This window comes from Caretta caretta, chromosome 3 (genome assembly GCF_965140235.1).
Source record: "Caretta caretta isolate rCarCar2 chromosome 3, rCarCar1.hap1, whole genome shotgun sequence".
Lineage (NCBI taxonomy): Eukaryota > Metazoa > Chordata > Testudines > Cheloniidae > Caretta > Caretta caretta.
The window spans coordinates 97,196,030-97,219,261 of NC_134208.1; the positions used below are offsets into that span (position 1 = coordinate 97,196,030).

Here is a 23,232-nt window from a genome sequence, read left to right on the forward strand (position 1 = left end):
ACCACTACCAACCCAGGGTTCTGATAGATAAGTATATGAAGGAGCTTCTGAATAACATCAGTTGTATTCAAAGACAGGTCGCCCTACAGTTGAAGGCAAATGCCAAGTTCATGGAAAAAAGGTTAGGAGACACATTGAAACCTGTTGAATGGAACATTGGGGATTGTGTTTTATACAAATTCTATTCAGAAAGAGGGCATGTCCTAAGCCCAAGATGGATAGGGCCTGTGATAATTACAAATAAAGCCAGCCCCATCGTCTACAAGGTGAAATTTAAAGGGCAAAAAAGTTAAAACCCTTAAATGGGAAAGGGGCCAAGTTACTGCAAAATGTAATCTCTCTCTTTGTTCATCTCTCAGGTGTCCAAAATCATCAATCACCTGCTATTGCTTTTAATTATACAAACATGTATATGTTGTCCATAGAAGAAGGGGAACATTATTTTTATAACCTTGAATCACCTGTGAATGGTACTAAGGAAATTGAAAATTTCGGAAATTTCTTGGAAATGAGAAAAGACCATGGGGAGTATCTAATGGACCACCTTTGCTTGATGATAAATGCTTGGTGGTCACCTACAAAAGAGACACCAACTGTATCCTCCAATGGAAGGAGGAAATGGGCAATAAGGTAAACATGGATGTAGTTAGTTATAACACTAATGTAATCTTAACTGAGAGAAATTTGGAACCTTTAGGGAAGGTTACCAAATTTGGCGAGAGCTGTGTTTGGAAGCTACATGACAGATGCGTCACCAACTGTACTAGTGGGCTTATAATAAAAAGTCCCCTAAGATGTGCCTGTATGATGTCTAATTTGGCCTAAAAACTGAGGGAAGGGATCCAGGAAGTAAAGATATTCCTAAATATGTAATCCTATGTACCATATGTAAGAGTATGGTTACACACCCCTTCAAATGCATATTTTCTTGTATTAAATTGTAATAGCCAACCAAAGCAATACTGTAATGCTTCGGAATATGTGAACAAGTTTTGCTCGTTTGTATGTTTAAGAATGGTTTTTGTTTAAAGAACAAGGAGTACTTGTGGCACCTTAGAGACTAACATTTATTTGGGCATAAGCTTTTGTGGGCTAAAACCCACTTCATCGGATGCATGCAGTGGAAAATACAGTAGGAAGAGAGACATACATACATACATACATACACAGAGAACATGAAAAAATGGGTGTTACCATACCAACTATAACAAGACTAATCAATTAAGGTAGGAAGTATTAACTTGTCTGTGTCTGTAAATGACTCTGGAATGTGGTACCTGGCAGGTCCTTCTGGGGTAAAATATACTATAATAACTGTTGTGCCCAAACCCTATGTTAGTTCTGTCAGCCCTCTGGTGGTAAAACAGGACCTGAAAAGGTTACTTATTATCAGTCCCAGTTACTCTCTAAAAAGAGTAAATATGGACATTCCAGTGCTAATTCATATGTCCCCCAGATATGCGCCTTTTGTGACACCTTTAACAAGAGGCTGGGATGCTTGGTTAGACAAGCATCATCTCTAAGTACTCCAAACAAATGAGGAACCTAGCAGCCACAGTGCTAGGAGGGGTGGGACTAGCCTTGGGGTGGCAAATTCACTGAGTACTACCAACTTGGCCCAGAAAATCAGGATACGATATGACCTCCCTCAGCCAGCCCCTTACCTCTACACTCAGTAAAATCAGTGAGTTAAATTATGACGCTGTAGATACCATGAATGTCTGTACACCACCAAGAAAAAAAATCTTGATAAAACAATCAAGGCTAAAGGTGTGCTCCAGTCCAACACCTCATGGGCACTTGCCTGTATGCCGACCCAGGCATTGCTACAGGATGTAGTGGTAGGAATCCTAAGAACAGGATTTCAGGGTAATATTCCCCTTGAGGTAAAAACCTAATGTTTAAAGATGTCATGCCTTTTGAGAGAGAACATCATGCCTGGTGGAAGCTAGTAGATTTTTATTTTGATGCAGACATGAATAGAACAGCTCACATCCTAACCATCAGCAATGCCAGCACAAAGTGGGCATATCCCTGCATTCCCTTGTGTATTAATATTAACCAGTCGGTGTTAATACCTTCAGACATCCGAAGTTGGGTGCAGGAAAGTGAAGGGCAATACTACAGTATTGATATTAGTGGATGTGTAAGGGAACCAGGTAATGGATATATCTGTGCCACTGATGTCTATATGGCTCCACATATCTGCTTAGATCCGGACCAAGGAAAATGCCACTATGACCTTCAGGTATATGAAAGCAACCATTCAGAGTTAGTAATAGTTAATAGCAACTGTGTTTGTGTTAGAAGTCTTTGTAGAACATTTACTGTTAACTTCTTTTACGAAGTTGTAAACAATCCCCATGTCAATTTGTCTTTGTTTTGTCATGACTATACAAAGGTGCAATATAAGTTTTGTATCAGAAAAGTTAAATATACAGAACACTGTGCTCTCATAAAGTTTGTGCAACTACCTAGACCCTATCCATCTAGGGGTAAACATAAAGGTGTTGGAACAATTAGTCCAGCACCCTGTACTAGAGGGTCACATTAAGGATCTGGCCAACCAAGGTAAAAATTTGATGCTTACCATCCATCACTCCACAAACAACATTTGAAAAGATCCTTAAACGGGTACTAAAGGATGCAAAGTTCACTCATTGGTGGGAAAGTTTATTTGCAAGTCCCACTGAAGTTACAAAGGTGTGGTATATTCTCAGTTTGTTACTATAGTGTCAATTATTATTACCACAAGTTGGGTTAAGGCCAAGGTAAGAAAGGCCTTTATGCAGCACAGGTATTCTAGTACACCTGGGACACAGAAATGGTAACCAATGCAGTCAAGACTGCAAGGTTACCAAGGATGGGAAATGTAGGGAATTTTTCTGTTTTTGTTGTAAGTTGCTTTTGGTCAACTTCATTGTTGGCAAAATCACTGTGTGGTGTTTGAGTGGGCTGAGACTGTTTGTTTGTGGCAGAAGGCAAAAGAGTTTAAGACACAAATGGGTATCAGAAAGTTTTTCAAAAAAATCAGTGCCAGAAAGTGCCTCTGAATGTGATACAGAGATGGTCCCACAGGAGCCACTTCCTGCTAAGAAAAGCAGAACATGGAAGGAAGAAAAACAAACATTTCAAGACCGGTGGGAAATGCAGTTTCTAGTGTTTCTGAAGCTGTCTGATTCAGTTTCTGAGCAAGTTGCATTCTGATCCACACAATGTTTGCAAGAGAGAAATTCATCAAATCAAAATTTATGCTATGCAATGTTACTAGAGCACTCATGTAGGGATACTTGAACAGAATTACCACAATGAGTTTCAGAGGCGCAAGCTGTTACATGATGCAAAAACTGAGTTTGAAAGACAACAGTGGCGGCTCAAAGACTTTTTTGAATAAACCAGATCAGATTTGAGTGCCTACTTTTAAAGTTGCACTACTTTTGGGGAAAGCAAGAAAACCATTCAGCGATGGAGAACTCCTGAAGAAAATTGTTCTGGCCATAGAACCAGAAAGTAAGCTTTTCAGAGAGATACCACTGAGCAACAACACATTACAGGGGAGCACAAGAGATCTGGTGAATTTTCTACAAAATGAAATAGCTGGAAAACTCGCAGCAAGCCCTTTCTACAGTCTGTGCTTGGATGAGAGCCTTGATGTCATGAGGAATCCCAAGGTAATCGTGTGTTCACTTTTTGGACTGTGATTGCCATTGTTTTTCCGAAGGTATTTTATGTCAGGTGCCTCAGAGATAGGCCTACTGACAAATACATTTTTGAATGTGTTCAGATGAGAATGTAGGCGTGCCATGTTAACTTTGACAATCTCTGTGGTTTGACAATTGATGAGGAAGTAGCTATGCAAAGTGGATGAGTAGGGTGTTGAACTGCTTCCAAGAAAGGTGCACTCAAACATTTTCTGTTTCAATGTTTTGCCCAAGAAGTATTTACCAGCAAAGCTTCAATGGAAAGTATGGATGAGGTTGAATCCATAGTGGAAAAAATGCATCAATGCTGTCAACACCAGCAACGTCAATAAAGGAAGATCCACAACTGTGTGTGAAATGGGCTGTGAGACACACACGATGCTGCTGAACAACAACCCAGTCCACTGGCTCAGTTTTAATGACAGTGTGCAGAGGCTCTTTAAGCTCTGGGAAGAGCTCATTGAGGTTTTGAATAACATTTCACCGTAACTGTCCCAAAAACTACAAGATCCAGAAGTACATGGTTGTCTAAATCGTTTTTACCAAAGCTTGCTTCCTTGAACCTGGAGCTTCAGAAACCTCAGCTAACAATATTTGATGATAATGAAATAATTTAATACATTTAGAATGACAATACCTGACAGTCCAGCACCTACAAGAGGAATGGACTTTTCAGTTTATCAGCTTAGTCGGTTGGAATGTGCAGCAAAAAGTCGACTTAGGTGTAACCAAATACCTGAGTATCCTCTTGGAGGATCTGGAAAATCGTTTCAGTGAGGGAAACTTATTCTGTCAGTTCACCTTTGTCACTGACCCATTCAGCAATTCTGGTTCAGCTTTTTTGGCTGCAAACTGCCTTGCAAGACAGATTTGCTTCCTTTGACTCTTTTTGGATTTAAGTTCCTCATGCTGAAAATGTGCAATGATTCAAGAGTAAAAACATACTTCAGTCAGCCTACTGTTACAGTACAGGAGTTATGGAGTAATGCGTACCTGTTTTGAGGACACCTACAATCCCCTAGTTAAAGTTGCTTTGCTTTTCTTGTGCATTTTCGACGACTGTGCTGTGTGAGAGGGCATTCGGTGCACTTCATTTCCTGAAAAACAAGTACCGAAACCGCCTCACTGATGCTAACTTCTGAGCTTCTTTTCTAATCTCACAGGAGAGCCAAGATCCTGCAGACTTTTTCCTTTCAAAGAGCTGCTGAGTTATTGCAAGTACTCTGATCCACCCAATGGATGTGGTAAAACCCAGAACTTTCATCACACTGTATTTCTAACACAATATATATGTTTGTTGTTAATACAATCATTATTATTGGATTTATTTTTTTGTCAGGTTGAAATTTTTTTTATTTCAGAAACAATTTGCAGATCTGTTTTTTCATTATTATTTGGACTTCTATTACATCAAAACATTTTTAACTTTATTTCAGAATTGTTGTACAACCACTTTTACCAAAAAAGCAAAAGGAAACAATAATAAAGACAAGAATGTGAAAAACACATTATTTCTGTTAGGTCCAGTAAAGAATACAGATAATTGCATGTTTATTATTGAGTCTGTAAAAAACACCCCCAAAACCTTACATAAATAATTAATTTACAATGATTTGGGGTGTGTGTGTATGTGTATATATGTGTATATATATATACACATATTTATTAACTTTAAGAAAAAAATAAATTTTAGGAAAAAATGTCAGTGTGGACACCAGGAAGAGTGGGTGACTACACTCTGAGGGCACCAAAAATTTCAGTGAGATCCCTTGCTTTAGGACCTCACCTGTTCTCAAAAATTAATGTTTCTGAGATTGTTTGTTAGTTTCTAATGGAGCCTAAGATGAATTTCATCAAAGGCTCTCCTGATTTGAATACATCTAACTTATCTAAATATTTATCCTGTTCTTTCCTTATTTTGGCTTACATTCCTTTCCCTTAATTGATCACTTGTATATGGGTCACTATTAACCTTTTTCAGCGATGACTGAAGGAAAATGGGCCTTAAACACTTCAGCCTTCTTGATGGCATCAGTTATTAACTCTCCTTCCCCACCAAGTAACAGACCTACACTTTCTTTCATCTTTCTCTCATTCCTACTATATGTAAAGAACCTCTTCTTACTGCCTTTTATGTCCTTTGCAGGCTGTAACTCATTTTCTACCTTGGCCTTTTTGTTGTTTTCCCTGAGTACTTGTACGTGTCTTTTGTTCTCTTTAGCAATTTGTCCAAGTTCCCAGTCTTGGTAGGATTCATTTTTTGGTTTTCAGAGCATTACGGGCCTGCTGCTACTTCTCCCTTTCCTTGGTATCAGGACCGTTTCCAGTTAAGCCTTTTACGCCCATTAGCCAGTTTTCCTGAACGCCACCTTCCTCGGATTTTTCCAAAGGCGGAGCGTTTATGAAATGGGACATGCAATCCATACTGGATTTACCATGGCACCAGGCCCATGGTCCAAAGGGGGCCTAGACGCTCTTCTCCTTGTGCCTGCCCTCCACCTCCCTGCGCTCTCCTGTGGGGGCAGAAGCTTGGTGCTGCTGGCTCCTGGGGCTCTGTCCTGCTGCAGGGCAGGTTCTGCTGGCAGCCAAGCTCTGCCCCCACCTCTTCCCCCTGCGTTCTGCCCCTCCTCCTCTGGGGGTTTGCTGGCAGTAGGGAGGGGGAAGAGCAGAGCCACAGCAGGTTTGCTGCTCGGGGGGGGGGGAGGAGGAGGAAAAGAGGCAGGGGCAGAGCCTTCGGGAAGGGGCTGGAATCTGGGCATACCCCCTCCAGTGAGCACCCCCATGACCCCAGCTGTCTGCCCACCCCGACTCCTGCACCCCCTCACACACCTCCCCCAGCCTCCTGCCCCGACTCCTACACCCCCACCCCCAAATCCCCACCCCAAGCACCCTAAATGGGAGTTCTTGCACGCACACCCCATTCCCACCTGCACCCCTCACACCAAACAGGAGCTGCCCCAGGTAAGGGCTCCACACCTCAACATCCTGCCCTAACCCTGAGCCCCCTCCCTCACCCTAGCTCCTGGCCAGACCCTGCACTCCAACGGTTGTTTAAATTTTTTAATAAAGTGCTCTTATCTAAAGTGCTTTACAATAGTTAGCTAATGGTACAAACAATATTTGGAAAGATCATTAAGTGGTTCACTGAGACCCTCCGCGATTTTCAAGTGGTCTCTGGAAAAATAAGTTAGACTACAAGAACAATCAAGGTACCTCACTTATTTTCATTTACTTCCTATTACTTAGAGGAGGATGAAGAGAAAAAAAATGAAAAATGGGGACTGGGGGGAGAGGAGAGTGTTCTTTTTCTTGGCTGGGTCCCAAAGAGGGGCCCCAAAAATGAAGCTGAGCACAGGGCTGGGGGCCCCACTAACTCTAAATCCACCACTGGCGGTCACGTCACCTTAGGGTGACCAGATGTCCCGATTTTATTGGGAGAGTCCCAATTTCTGGGTCTTTTTCTATTACCCCCCACCCCTTGCCCCAATTTTTCACACTTGCTGTCTGGTCACCCTACATCACCTGGGCTGGAGATACTGTGTGGACTGTACTCCTTTTCTTTTTGTGAATACAGACTAACACGGCTGCTACTCTGAAGCCTGTGTGGACTGATCCCCACAATCTCCAACCTACCTGGGCAGTACAGCAGACACGGCCCTGCCCACTAGCTAGCTCCTCTCCACTCCCCCCAAGGCTTAGCCCGCTCACTCTTAAAAACGATCGCTTGCCCCTCCCCCAGCCTTTTCTGGCAGCCCTGTATCCAGTTTTAGACTGGAAACTCCAGTAGAAAAGGGACCCGAGCGCCTGGTTAGCAGTGCTGGCTGGAAACGAAAAGTCCGGTTACCAGAGTAACCCCATTAGCTCCGCTTCTCCCACTCCCAACACCCACCCCCCGAGGGCTGGAAGGGAACCCGTCCTGCTGCTGCGGGAGGAGGCGCAGCTGGCTGCAGAGAGGGGAAGAGGCCGGGCTAGAACCAGGTCGGTAGGCGCTGGATGTGGGCAGGGGCCGGGGCTGTTTACCCCCTCCCCAGCCCTGCGGCGCTTGCAGTTTACCCCGGCCCCCCCTTGCTCCAGGGACCAACCCTCGCTCCCGCCCCACTGTGCTTTTGCCCCCGGCCCCTTTTACAGTCATTCCCGAGGGGGGGGGGGCACAGATCTCCGGGCGGCCGAGCCCAGAGATCCCACAGCCCCGCCCCCGCAGAGAGAGAGAGCGAGCGAGAGAGCGAGCGACGACCCGAGCCGCTCGACGCGCGTGCGCCTGCAGTCCTCAGTGCCGTTAGCGTCACGCGCCCGATGCCCCGCCTGCTCACGAGCACGCCTAGAGTCACGTGTCCCTGCCCCCTGCTGTATAGTTTCGGGGCGGTTGAGTCTCTCTCAGGCCGGCAGGGGGCGCGGTACTAGTCGACACGGCGGCTGCGCCGGGCTCCGGGAAGCGGGCGGAGGGAGGCGGTCGTAGCAGCACCGCTGAGCGATGGCCGGGGAGGATGGAGCCGCCCCGGAGGCTGCGCAGCCCCCCGCGGACTCGGGCCCTGCTGCCGGCGGCGGCGGCGGCTACGACGCCAAGTGCGTCTTCTGCAGGATCGGCCGCCGGGAGGAGCCGGGCACCGCGCTGCTGCCCTGCGAGGTGAGGGGAGGCGGGCACCGGCGGGCACCAACCCTTCCCTGCCAGCCCCTCTGGGCCCTGCCGCCGCGCCCCCCGCGCGCTCTCGCCCCTGCCGGCCCCGGCAGCGTTGTGAGGAGCCGGGGCGCCCGGGTATCGCCCTGCAGAGCCGCCCGTCGGGCGCGAGCGGCGCAGGGAGCGGCGGGCAGGCTGAGCGCGGGGGGCGGGGCGGGAGAGGCCTGGCTAGTGCCGGGGGGGCGGGGTGTCCGGTGTCTGCCTCTTTGGCTGGCCCGCGGGAGGAGCGGCCGCAGTTGCTGATCCTGCAGTTGAGAGGAGAATTGTCTCATGGGCCTGGGAAACCGAGCCCAGGGCCTCCCAAGGGCAGTGCAGGGGTGCCCCCGACTCGACTTCGCAAAAACACCGCGAAAGGTGCGGTGATTCACGACTTCCATAGGTTATGTTCCGTTCCCATTATTGAACGGTGACGAGCAAATAGGGACGGTACAGCCTGTGCTGCGGAGCCAGTGTTGGGATTGTCCAAATCTCGGTAGTTCTAGTTAAATGGAATGTAATTCACCCAATCTACTGTCTTTTCTAGATAACTAGTCTGTTCAGGGGATCTCTTCATCTGCTGCTTGTGAGTGGCTTGCTGCTTGGAACAAGATTTAAACTGCTTTAATTTAAATAATTCTTCCATGCCTTGCCCAGAAAGTGGGATGGGTGGGTCCAACAGTAGAGCATGAGGGTAGAACTAAACTTTTTTCCATCTTAACTCTGAGGTTTGGGGCGGTATAAGTAGCTAAAAATGTGTATTTGAATTAAAATATGTCTGGCTTATTCTTTATCATTTCACTTAATCTGTAAGGAAATTTTAATTTCCAAATGTAAGTAAATGACAGGTTCTTAGTTTTATCCATAATCATTAAAGTAGATTAAATGTGGTGGTCCTGGATAATACAATAATTCACAAGTTGAAGCCCTGAATCTGCATGGTGGGGGCTCTGTGTAAACACAGGGGTCTGCCTGTACAGAGTTCCCTGTGTGTTCGGGGCCGGCATGGCTAAAAAACTGGAAGACCTCCTCCACTAATGTGATGGAAGTATTAGTGAAATGTTCATCAGAAAGGCAGGCACTCAAATTTCTCACTATTCTGGGCAGTATCCTTCCAGTAGGAGAGCATCAGAACATTGGGGAGGCCTGGATGGGGAGTGGCTGATGTAACTATTTACAAGAATTATTGCTTTTTGTGGACTAATTCCAATGTACATCACTGAGGCCTTGTCTACACTGGGGGCAGATCAACCTAAGATACAGCTACGAGAATAGCGTAGCTGAAGTTGACGTATCTTAGGTCGACTTACCTCATGTCCTCATGACGTGGGGTCGACCTGCTGCTGCTCCCCTGTCGACTCCACTTCCGCGTCTCGCCACGGTGAAGTACAGGAGTTGACGGCAGAGGGATAGGGGATCTACACTAGACACGATAAATCGATCCTTGATAGATCGATCACTACCCACTGATCCAGTGGGTAGTGTAGACCAATGGTTCTCAAAGCCTGTCCGTCGCTTGTTCAGAGGAAGCCCCTGGCTGGCCAGGCCGCAGGTAGGGCCGATCATGGGCCAGCATATCCCTCTGCCCACGCTGCTTCCTGCAGCCCCCATTGGCCTGGAGCAGTGAACCGTGGCCAGTGGGAGCCGCGATCAGCCAAACCTGCGGAAGCGGCAGGTAAACAAACTAGCCCCGCCCACCTGGGGCTTTCCCTGAACAAGCGGTGGACCAGCTTTGAGAATCACTGGTGTAGACGTATCCTCTGAGAAATACTTGTGAAGCTAATGCTACAATTTATAGTAGAACTATAATGCAGGGGTCAGCAACATTTCAGAGGTGGTGTGCCGAGTCTTCATTTATTCACTCTAATTTAAGGTTTCACGTGCCAGTAATACATTTTAAATGCTTTTAGAAGGTCTTTCTGTAAGTCTTTACATAAAACAATAGTTTAGTTATATATTAAAGTAAATAAGGTTTTTAAAATGTTTAAGAAGCCTTATTTAAAATTAAATTAAAATGCGGAGCCCCCAGGACCTGGGCAGTGTGAGTGCCACTGAAAATCAGCTTGCATGCCTCCTTTGGCACACGTGCCATAGGTTGCCTTCCCCTGCTATAATGTGTTTTGAATAACCATAGAGTGTTCCACTGTTTGAATGCCACTTCAGTTCCAGTAAAAGTGATTTTGTTATCTGCTATTTTCTAATGTGTTAATTTTAATAATAGATTAATATGTTGCTATTGTTCCATTAGTCTGAAGGTCTAGTCTGTTTTAGAGATATCAGACCTGGGGCCCCACACCATTATCTAGTAGTGCCGATAGAGCATATGGGAAACTGCAAGACTCTAAAGAAAGAGCACATTCCACTAGGTAAGACTGTAACTATGGCTATTGCATGAATCAAAAGAAAACAGTTGTGGATCATCCTTTATTCCTGTAGAGATGCATGCTGCAGTATATTGTCAATTGCATTGTAGTTTTGAGCATTGTTTATTTTGTGGCTAACTGTGTCAGGGTAGATTGCTGATTTAAGTCATGATTAAAATCTGATTTAAATCAAACAGGAAGCCTTGATTTTAAGTAATTGATTTAAATCTAGTTTTGCAGGTGTACTTTTGGGAGTTCTTTTCCTAAAGAAAAGTTGGTATGATTTGGTACTTCATGCTAACCAGAAGGATACACTATATCTATACATTTATTCAATTTATGACATCACACATTTATTCACATTCTCAATAATTACATTTTTTTTAATGTTAGAAATAGTGAATGATTCACTTCTTGTTTACTAGATGATACATTTTACTTCTGATTTTTCAAACTATTTGGAAGGAAATTGAAATTTAATAAAAATGCACAAACAATATTTTAAAGTTGTTTTAGTTAAATAAAACTACCTTAACTATGCTGCATTTAAAAAAAAAAAGCCTATTACAACAAAATTTTGTATTTAAAATTAATTTTTTAAACAAAAGACAGATTAGCTATAGTTAGTGCATTGAACTGATTGGGACTGGTCACCATGTCCTTCAGGATTTTAGAACTAGTATCTTTTCACACCTTGTTTTTATTCATAGATTGGAAGAAAACATGCTTTCCTGCTTCTTTCAGCTTCTGATTGGTTTCTCAACTTTTGAATGAACTAGTCCTTGAATTGAACAAATTGAATAAACTGAAATGTAGAAAATACTCTCTCTGCACCTGCAGAGGAGGCAAATGCTGTCAAAAGCTGGTTTAGAACATCTTCAAACCCTGCTTCAAGTGGTTAGCGAGTGTATTCCACCAGTTCAGTGGTTTGATTTTTCTTTAAAACTTTGCTAGTAAATATGTACTGCTTGAATATTTATTTACATAAATTTAACATAATCTGTTAAAATAAGGTCAAGGCCTTGACATAGGTTGTCAAAGTTCAAATGTAATTTTAAAAGGTTTATTAAAATAATTAAATACAAAGGCTGATTTAAATTTAAAAAGTCAATTTTTTTTTTGTTTTCTTTTTTTATTAAGAGATCACTGGTTTTCCTCCGTTCTAGTATCAGAGGATTACCGGTTAGTAGTTTATTAGGGTGTGTTTACACAGGGAATTTGACTGACATAGCTATAGCAGAATAGTTCTAATTATTCTGCTGTGGCTATGCTGGTATAACTCCTTTGTGTGGACACTCTGTTTTGGGTTAATAATTCTGCGGTAGCTATGTCAGTCAATTTGCCTGTGTATACAAGCCCTAAGATCCAAGAATACAGCTATTTCTTCTTGTCTGAAGTTGCAGATGTAGTTTAAATTGGTTGAGAATCTGTTAGTGATTTTCATAAAACTTTGTTTTTCCTTTGGAGACTGGAGAGAAGAAAAATGTATGTGAAAGGTATTTTATTACTATCTTTACTACCTGTGCTAAATTGGGATATTCTTTCTTAATGATGATGGAAAGATAATGCAGTTTCTAAAGGTAGGTTAGCTTGTTTTTTGTTTTTTTTTTAAATCAACTTGTAGCATTCATAAAATGTCAAAGGTTTTGTAGTTTAAAAAAACCTGGCCACGCTCCATGATTGCCTTCGTCTGCAAGAAATGTTCTGATTAGCTGTGTATGTTAAGCGTCAGAGAGAGAGAGACTATGAAATGTTTATCCTTGTTAACGTGAACATTAATTTTTGTCCCGAGTCTCTCATTCAACCTAGTTAAACTTCAAAAAAGTTAAACTCAAGAATTCTAAAAATGAATCTGAAAGATCCTGGATTAACAGTCCTAGTCCTTGTCTATTCTGGCATTTTTTCTTAACATCTCTTACTGTTTCACTAACACCAGTGCAGCTCGGAGTACTAGTGTAGGCTTGCCACCAGTGGCAGCTGCCATTTTTACTACCACCATAAGTAACCCTATTTAGTACAGGATTAGTTTACACAGTGATTAAAAATGCCTTTGTACTGCCTGCTGTAGAAAAATGCTAAATCCTAGAGATTAAAGTCCTGCAGATACATCACTGAGGGCAACAGAACAAACTTCCCACTAATATTCCTCAGCATTGGCTTGGAGGTTTTAGGCATGAAGATAAATCTTTGGCCTTGCCAAAAATGGTGCCAAAATATAGGTGGAAGTTTTGTGATGTGGAAGTTTGACCACTTAAGTGTGTGTGTGTATATACACACACACAGAGAGAGAGAACATGAAAAGGTGGAAGTTGCCACACCAACTGTAAGAGGCTAATTACTTAAGATGGGCTATTATCAGCAGGAGGAAAAAAAAAAAACTTTTGTAGTGATAATCAAGATGGCCCATTTCACACAGTTGACAAGAAGGTGTGAGGATACTTAACATGGGGAAAGAGATTCAATTTGTGTAATGATCCAGCCACTCCAAGTTTCTATTCAAGCCCAAGTTAATGGTATCTAATTTGCAAATTACTTCAAGTTCAGCAGTTTCTCGTTGGAGTCTGTTTTTGAAGCTTTTCTGTAGCAAAATTGCCACCTTTAAGTCTGTTCCTGAGTGACCAGAGAGGTTGAAGTGTTATGATTCCTGATGTCAGATGTGTGTCCATTTATTCTTTTATGTAGAGACTGTCCAGTTTGGCCAATGTACATGGCAGAGGGGTATTGCGGGCACACGATGGCATATATCACATTGGTAGATGTGCAGGTGAATGAGCCCCTGATGGTGTGGCTGATGTGATTAGTTCCTATGATGGTGTCACTTAAATAGATATGTGGACAGAGTTGGCATCAGGCTTTGTTGCAAGGATAAGTTCCTGGGTTGGTGTTTTTGTTGTGTGGCGTGTGGTTGCTGGTGAGTATTTGCTTCAGGTTGGGGGCCTGCCTGTAAGCGAGGACTGGTCTGTCTCCCAAGATCTGTGAGAGTGAGGGATCATCTTTCAGGATAGGCTGTAGATCTGATGATGCACTGGAGAGGTTTTACTTGGAGGCTGAAGGTGACGGCCCGTGGCTTTCTGTTGTTTTCTTTGTTGGGCCCGTCCTGTAGCAGGTAGCTTCTGGGTACTCTTCTGGCTCTGTCAGTCTGTTTTTTCACTTCAGCAGGGGGGTACTGTAGTTTTAAGAATGCTTGATAGAGATCTTGTAGGTGTTTGTCTCTGTCTGAGGGATTGGAGCAAATGCGGTTGTATCTTAGAGCTTGGCTGTAGACAATGGGTTGTCTGGTGTGGTCTGGATGGAAGCTGAAGGCATGTAGGCAAGTATAATGGTCAGTAGGTTTCTGGTATAGGGTGGTGTTTATGCGACCATCGCTTATTAGCACAGTAGTGTCCAGGAAATGGACCGCTTGTGTGGATTGGTCCAGGCTGAGGTTGATGGTGGGATGGAAATTGTTGAAATCATTCCTCAAGGGCTTCTTTTCCATGGGTCCAGATAATGAAGATGTCATCAATGTAGTGCAAGTAGAGTAGGGGCGTTAGGGGACGAGAGCTAAGGAACAGACTGACAGAGGCAGAAGAGTACCCAGAAGCTACCTACTACAGGACAGGCCCAACAAAGAAAATAACAGAACGCCATGGGCCGTACTCACAAGTACTCCTATTCATTATTTAGAGGCATTTTAGTGCACTATATTTAGAGTTCACATTCAATTTAACTTCTTTTTCTACCTAGTGGAGAAAATGATGGAAGCTGGAAAGAACATCCTTCAGCGAAATAATTTTACTGACTTGAATGATATAAGGTATATAACTTGCTTTCTGGATATATCTAATACACTATTGACCTTTTCTGATAACAGTACTTGTCTGATAATGGTAGCAAGGGCAGCATCTTTAATTGTCTGAGAGAAATGGCCTCGAAGTTGATTATATTTTGAAATACAGCAGGAGTTCTCTGGTAGAATGCGCACACCTGGGACCTATAAACTGTTACATTTCTAGTGCAGAGTTAATTTGATTTGACTATTTGGTAAAATGTGGCATGATTCTATATGAAACTAGTTTCCTGTTTGTTTTCTAGAAAATGTTGAATGTAACAAAATAGTGTTGCAGTTTGAAGTTTGTCTATGACCAGGTCTTGGGAAAACTTTAAACAAACTATTCAAAAGGCTGCCCTGACCAGGTGCCAGTAGCATGCTTTGGAGTCCAAAGTAGAGATGAACTTACTGGCCCTGTCCATCTGGAACCCTGGGCCTCTGTTCGAGATGAGTCTGAATGTAGTTGAGCTGAGTCTCAAATGCTGTTTTTAAGAATTTTGTTTGAAATGAGTTCGACCTCTGCCATGCTAGCAAGCAAAAGCATGTTTCAAATCATCTTATACTTAAATGCTTTAAAACCATATTTAAATAATGTGGGGTTGAACCATGTTTCCCAGAATGGATAGGGACATATTTTTGTGGCTGAAGAAATTGGAGGGCACCTTTCATTTGGGAGACAGCTTATTGCTGATTTCAGTGCTAGCGGTGGTGCATTTTTGGCAGTATGTTAAAATCTTTTTTTTTCCTCCCCCCTGCCCAAAATAGGAAAATATATTTAAATGCCAACATTAAGTGAGAAATAAGCCCCTACATTGAGATGTTATCTTGACAGCCTGAGTGAAGGAAGGGGTATTAATGTTACTGTATGAGCCCTTGACTTAAACAAATAAAAATACCCCTTAACTTTTATTGTAGCTTCTGTCATTTCAATTTTATGATTTTGGGGGGAGGAGGAAAGTGGTGAAAATTAAAATTGTTTGGTAACATAAATATTTGCTGCTAGATCTGTGAAGTAATTCTGGTACTCCAGACAAAAAGCTACAGTTCAATACAATCAGCCCTTGACATAGTTTTAAGATGTTCTCGCCTATGTCTGAAATAATGCAGCTGATGTTTTTTCCCCTCCCCCACTCTTCTCAAGGATGGGATTCCACTGGCCTCCATTCTGCTCAATATCCCACTTACATCTTCATGTCCTGGCCCCAGCCAGTCATCTGGGATTCTTGTCCAGGATGATATACAGAACCAATTCCTATTGGTTTATCACAGTAAGTGCAGCGCAGTTGATTTGGTAGGTTTCCAGTTGCAAGCATAAAACGTGAAAGCTTTCAAATGATTTGAAATAGTGATCTGCTCAGGCCTAATTTTAAAGCCTGATCCAAATCCGATGGGCCCCATAGCCAACCTAAACCCTACCCCAGCCTCAGAGGGTTGAGTTGTTTTCAGACCAAGCTCAACTTAAATCCAACACTTCCCCCTGAACCTGAATTATTGTCACCCCACGTCCTGGGGGCTCAGTCTGGTGAGTGCTGCTTTTTCTCCCCACACTTGCAATCCATATGTGGTTTAGTGAAGACAATTGCTGTGCTCTGGAGTGAGTGTACCAACAAGTCGTAGAACTTCCCGCTCCTCCTCATACACAGCAAGGTGTCAGTGGGCAGTATGCAGCTGTTGGTGCACTGACCGCAGGGTAGGAGGAGGAGATTAGAGCCTACTCAACCCAAGCCTGAGATGTTTGGACTGTTTTCAGATCTAACCTGACACTTGTAGTCGGGTCAAACCAGGTTCGTGTTGGGTTAAACTCATAGAGTTTAAGGCCATAAGGGATCATTGTAATCCTCTGACCTGACCTGCAGGTTGTAGGTCTCAGAACCTCATCCACTCACTCCTGTAATAGACCAGGGGTGGGCAAACTTTTTGGCCCTAGGGCCACATTAGATACAGAAATTGTATGGAGGGCCGGATAGGGAAGACTGAGGGATACTATGCCTCCCCAAACAGCTAGGTGTGGCCTGGCCCCTGCCCCCTATCCAGCCCCCGGAATCCCCACCCCCCCGCTCCCCACCCCTGACTGCCGCCCAGGACTCCCGAATCCTATCCAAACACTTCTGCTCTCTGCCCCCTGACCATCCCCCCCAGGACACCTGTCCCCTATCCGATCCCCCCCCGCTCCTCCCCTCTGACTGCGCCGCCCTGGAGCACCAGGTCTGGTGGTGCTATAGGCATGCCGCCTGCTGAGGGAACTGGGACTAGGAGGGAGGAGAGCAGAAGGGGAGGGGCCAGGGACTAGCCTCCGCCCTGCTCACTGCGCTGCCAGGGAGTTGGGCTGGCTCCTCTGCAAGCCTGTCCTGACCCACTCTCTGGCAGGAGCTTGGGGGCCAGTGGGAAGGGTCCTGTGGGCTGGATGTGGCCCACAGGCCATAGTTTGCCCCCCTCTGTAATAGGCCCATAGCCTTTGGGTGAGTTACTGAAGTCCTCAAGTCATAATTCAAAGACTTCAAGTTCCAGAGAATCCACCATTTACTCTAGTTTAACCTGCAAGTGCCCCTTGCTGTGCTGTGCCCCCATGCCCTGTGCTGCAGAGGAAGGGTTGCAGGGTTCTAGTTTAAAATGTATAATACAATGCAAAAATCTTTAGTTAACTGTTCAAACAGTTTTAACATAGATATTTTGAGAGAGACACTTGTATAACTTTTAATTCAGGATTACTTATACTTTCCTTTAGCAAATGTTAAGGTAAAACTCAGTGTGCTTTACTTTTACCTTTTACAGCCTTTTCCTTTTTAAGGAAAATATGGTGGTAAAATATTAGTGCATACTATTGTATAGTTTAGACGCAATATATGGCCTATTTTAAAAATGCAAATACACTAAAACTTGGAAACAACAAAAATACTTGTGAGCAGAAGGTAGCCTAAGATTGTTAATAGGATACATAGCATTTCATCAGTTCAATCCAGCTTGAGTGAAAAGTTACTGCCATTTGATAGCTGCTGTTCAATAGCTTATGTGCTGTTTTGCTGGTCTCAGTCCAGTTCACAAATGTCCACTTCACAAAAAAACATTTTTTTGTTGCAGCAGAAATACCAAATAGTGCCAGCTCTCCACTGAGAGGGGCTAAGAGCAGAATTGGCATGGAGACTGAGTAATTCACTAATCTTGAGAAGTTATCTTTTAGGGTTGAGGCATGCTGTCAGGGCAGGGTGGGGAAGGCTACTGGGCTGCAGCTGTGCTGAATAAACAGAAAAACGTACACTTTTAGTACAGCAGCATTATCCTGTTAAGTGAGACAGACCCTCCACATAAGTGCTAGAAAAATCCCTGCCTTGCCATTGGCTTAAGGGAGTGTTGCTGGGACATGGGATCTGTAAAGGTGAATAAAAAGCCAAGAGAGGGCCCCTTTATATATAATTTTTTTATTTTCTGAAATGAGATAAAGATAAATACAAATAACAAAAAATGGAAAATGTACTTGAATTTTTCTTTATTGTAATATGGCTTAAATATGACACTTGATTTGGAAAGAATGGAAATCAAGATTCAGAATTATATTAAATTGTAGAAGTTATATAACTTTTATATAACTTTAAGAGCAAATGAACTGTAAGGCCATTTAACCTTGTTTAATTGTCGTCAGTAGGTGAGCTTTGTAACATGCTAGAGGTCGGGTGTCCCATAACAGTTAGCAAGTAGTATATTAACAACTTGAAGGCAAGGGTTGAAGCACTTAAGCTGCTTGCGTTTTTAGGTTCCAGTACCTAGTGGGTCCCAGTAAGACCTCAGACACATGTTCAAATGGAAAGGATAACTTAATAGGACTAGCAGAGAAGGTGAGAAATACCCTCGGCTCCCAGTACAATTATCAACCGAGTTGCTCCTAGCTTGGCTCTTAGGGGCCATCTAAAAGAGGCTTAGGGCTCCTCATGCCTAACACCTAGTGTGTCCCAGTTTAGTCCATTCCTCTGCTAAAGGAATTTGGGTATCCCTACAAATTCTCTAGTAAGTTCCACGTTATGTCTCACTTGGGGCCCCTCCACATTATCCTTCCATGTTGATGAGTCACTCGTAGGCTGCCCTACCTTTGCTTGGCTAGGTGTCTGAGTATGAAGTCCACAGCAGTACCAGCTACTTGTGCCCCAGCTTTCAGAACTCGGCTGTTTCCAAGCATACTTCTCCTCTTACGTTCCCAAAACACCCTGCCTGGGTGACCCATGCTTGACCAGCTGTCATCCCAATTGTCTCAAAACTTTCTCCTTCTTCTGCTGACCTACTCTTCCTCCAGTGGTGGAGGGAGAAAACTAGTGAATCTGTTGCTCAAGCAGATTTAACTTCTGGTGTACACCCTGGCTATGTGAAGTAAGGAGCGCTAACTGTTCTGCTTAATGTATCTGGTACATATCCACACTAAACTAAATGTGTTGCTTTCAGTGGGATATTTTGGATTTATGAAAGACCAGTTGTTAAACTGGAGCTCCATTGGTCATAGGGTTAATATATTTCTTCCTTTTTTTCCTGCAGGCTGAACAGCTGATTGAACGACTGCAGACTGAAAATACTGCCAGTTGAAAGCACCTTACCTAGTCTTGGATCACAAATCAATTTAGATTTTGTTCTTTGAACTCTGATTAAGATTATATAGTTTGGTGTAACTATTTGTGAAGTTTTAAAAAAAGGAAAAGATTGAGTTGATTGCCTGTTCCTTCAGAGCAAGAACTTTTTTGATTGTCTACCTAATGCTCAGTGTATGTGTACTCAAGTTTACTGATAATAGATGCAAAATATTTGAATGGAAAATAGAGTAATATATAAAACACTAGTTCTAGTAAAATACATTCAAACCATTACTGTTTATAATGTATTAAAACTAGGCAAATTTTCAACAGTAACCGTTAATAGCATGTACACTGTACCAAGTTGAATGCTTAAAAGTGGAATCTAGCTTTTTATATTAACAAAAAAAAAAATGGGGAATGAAATAGTGTTTAAAACGAACAGGTTTCCTTTAGTACTTGCATGAGTCATGCTGGTGATGTCTAGTTCTTAGTAGGTACAGTGCTAAAGATAGATACTACTGTTTTTTGGTGCTAAACCATTTTAATATATTGCTATCTTGCATGATGATGGTCTGTAGCAAGTGCTAAACATAACATATTGTGCCCAGAATATGATAATGCTTTAGAACATAGAATTTAGTTTAAATTGATTGATTGTTACTTGTCTTGAATATTCTCTAAATACAAGATTTTTAAAACATACAGTTAAATTAAAGCGTTTGGATGGATTGAATTAACACACTTGCCTCTGGGCATCAAATTTAACCTAGAACCTAGATTAAGGACTTGTCTACACAGTGCGTTAGTCAGCACTAGAAGACCGGGGTGTAAATTCTAGTGTGCATTACTCTGTTGCATATAACTGGCCTGTGTGGATCCTGCTGGCATGCACTAAAAGATCGTGTGTGTGAATGTAGTCCTGTTTCACAGTACTACATTAACACACACTAGGGAATTTTTAGTGCATGCCAGTGAGGTCTACGTGGGTATTTAGTGTGCACTAAAAGTTTACATCCTTCTTGTGCAGACGAACACACTGGGTAGACAAGCCCTAACATGTGGTTCTACTAAATGTCACTTTGATTTACTTATGCTATGGCTAAATTTGACTCCTAAATATTTAGAGGTCACAAGATAAATTGTTCACTGATGGTGGGTTTTGTTGTTTTTGAGCTCACCACACACAACTACTATATAACCTGATAGGTCTTGGCATATCTGGGACTCAGGCAAAGCCCAAAACTGGAGTATTCATGTGATGTGGTGTTAAGAGTTGCATGAGGAGGTGTTCAGAGTGTCTATCTGCACTACATATGGCTCTAGTCAGTGCTGTCGCTCCCTCATTTTTATGAGCACCAAATTAATTCAGATCATTTGAAAAGAAGATAAAATTTCAGGGCAATAATTTTATCCCTTGGTTTTTTATTTATTTGTTTTTTGTTTTCCACCAACCATTTTGCATTTACCTAATTGAAACCAGTGCCCTTAGCATCTACATGTTAACAGCCAGGGTGGTGGTTATCCACTGCACCTGTAGGCTTCTCTGAGAAGTCTTAAAGTGCTTTCCACGGATCCTGTTGCCTTAGTGATGCAGTGTTTTGTAATGTTTATTTGTGTATATAGTACTTGAAGTGTTAAGAATATGCTGACCAAAGAACAAGATTCCCTGCCATAAAGAGCTTACTTCTGTCTTTTCTCTGAGACATTGCACTTACACTGTGTCTGCAGTTGGAGCTGAGGGTGTGGTTCCTGGACATACCTGTGCTAGCTTTGCTAAAAATAGCAATGGAATTTACGGTGGCAGGGGCAGGTGTGAGCTGTGGCATGGGCTAGCTGCCTTGAATATATCCCACCCAAACCCGGTGGGTACCTACTCAAGGCAGCTAGCCCATGCTGCCACTTGCTGCTGCCTGTGTGACTCTGGCTATACTGCTATTTTTAGCATGCTAGATTGATCAAAGCTAGCACTGGTACATCTATGGGAGCTGGGAAACACATCTCCAGCTCTAAATATAGATGGAGTGTTAGTGTCTTGATCCTCTTGTTAAGGGGGATTGGCATGTAACTTACAATACTTTGGAGTCTGGTTTAGTTCAGATTGGTGCTAGGAAGACTTTGACTCATTCCTTGCAATAATTAGGGAATCAACTCACACACATCGTAACTTGATTAAAATATTAGGATACCAATATATTAACATCTTTTTTAAAACAGTGATAAAGTACTGCTCATGAATATTGTGGTAGTGAATTAATTTATGTAACTATACTTAACTGTGATCTGCATCATTACAAGCTACTTTTATGAGCCAGTTCTAAAATATTATGGAAAAGCTTAATAAAAACCAGAAATAGTAAATGTTAACCTAGGCTTCTTGGAATGTTTTATAATTCTGTCAGAGTGGCTGCAAAGAGGTAATGTTGAATTTAACTGTTTTATTCTTAGGTGTAATACCGTTGCATACTTTTCTAAAATGTGAAAATGAAAAGTAACGTAATTCTGGTATAGAAAATGTAGACAGGGTCACAATATGTGTTTAGAATGAAAGTCCAGTGAAACAGATGGTACTGGAAACTGTTAATGGAAAACAGAACCTTTCACTTCTGGGTTGCTAATTCCAATTCAGACTAGGCTGGTAATGGCAAAAGAACAACAAAAAAACCACATTGCCATTTAATAGCTGTTCAGTGGTGCTTATAAACAAAATTTTAGTTTTTTAATCAAGTTCATAAGGAATGGGTATTTACATCACAAAACACCATTAGCAATTACTCCCTATTTTTGGTAGGTAATAAGGTCAAAGACTGACCTTTTTCAACAACTAAAGACTAATCCTTTATAACTGAGTCATAGTCAGGTTTGTGTGTGGCAATAGACACTACTGTTATACATGCACTTGCCAATACTGTCATTCTTCCCAAGGAAAAATTAAATTGGGAATTGTTAGTGTACAGCGTATGCCCAACTGTACTTCTAATATGAGACTACTCTGGAAAGAGACTATGTATAAACAGGACAGCCTTACCCAGCTGCTGTGTATATTTAGAATTACCTATTCAATTTTAGTTAAGTTTTTACCTCCTTAACCCTGAAAGATCAACACCTCATATCAAGAGTTAGATTTTATTACATCTTGAGCATCAATGGAATTTTGTAAATTCCAACCAGTTACATGTGTGCAAACGTCACTGGACACAATGGGGTTGTAAAGGTGTAAGGAGGGCTTAATTTAGCCTGCAAAAACCTTTTTGTGATGTGCAAGATTGAAAGAAGCCAACTTGATTCTGAGATTAGATTGTTTACAGGGCTGACTTTACATTTAATTGTAAATGGAGCTACAGAAATTGAGACAAACAGAACCTCACATTGCTTTTCTTAGGCCATATTTACACTAGCACTTATGTCAGCAAAATTTTTATCGCTTGGGGCTGTGAAAAAACACACCCTGAGCAACATAAGTTTACCAGCATAAGCACTTGTGTGTACAGCGCTATGTGGGTGGGACAGCGTTTTCCGCCGACATAGCTACTGCCAATCATTGAGCTGGTTTTCTGTCAACAGGAGAGCTCTCTCCTCTTGGCATAATGTGGTTACATGAGTGATCTGAGTTGCACAGCTGTATCACTACAGCTGGGCTGCTGTAAGCTTGCCAGTGTAGACATGGAGAAGTATTTCTCAGTGTAGATTTTCACTTTGTTTTCTTTGGAGGCTGACAAAGTTCTTGGTGGACCTGTTGGGAGTAGTAAGTTTGCTTCTTGAAAGGGGCACTGTCAGTGTTAGTAACTTTTTTATTTAAGATTTTAAAAAAAAGCTTTGGTAGAACTCTTTAGTCTCCTGATTTCTTAAAGCTTCCTGCTCACTGTGGCTATTTATAAGGGTTTTAGTTTCAGTAAAACAGGGGCCAGGCTTGTTCCTTCTCTTCTCCCACCCTCTTTAATAGTACTGAAATAAAGGCTTCCTCCTGTGCCCTAAGAAATGAACACTACTCTAGCTCCCTCAGCTCCTGGGGATGCTCTAAAGAAAACTAGAAAGTGGTCTCACCTGCCTTAGCCACTGTTCCTTTATGGACCCCTGTGGGAGCCTGGAGGCTGAAGCAGCTTTCCTCATGTTAATTGTTCCACTAATGCCTGCACGGGCCTAGGATGTGAAGGGG

At 42.6% G+C, this 23,232-nt stretch overlaps 1 protein-coding gene across 2 annotated transcripts; it reads left to right on the forward strand.

The window, feature by feature from the left end:
• The first annotated feature begins 8,074 nt into the window (after positions 1-8,074).
• Positions 8,075-21,443, forward strand: HINT3 (histidine triad nucleotide binding protein 3). Of its 2 annotated transcripts, none has more exons than XM_075126718.1 (5): positions 8,075-8,325; positions 10,601-10,714; positions 14,438-14,511; positions 15,668-15,794; positions 19,045-21,443. In XM_075126718.1, the coding sequence occupies exons 1-5, from the start codon at positions 8,173-8,175 to the stop codon at positions 19,090-19,092; spliced, it is 516 nt and encodes a 171-aa protein (XP_074982819.1). In that variant the 5' UTR covers positions 8,075-8,172; the 3' UTR covers positions 19,093-21,443. The 2 variants fall into 2 exon arrangements, with proteins under 2 accessions (XP_074982819.1, XP_074982820.1); XM_075126719.1 differs by lacking the exon at positions 8,075-8,325 and adding an exon at positions 8,602-8,730.
• Positions 21,444-23,232: the final 1,789 nt, after the last annotated feature.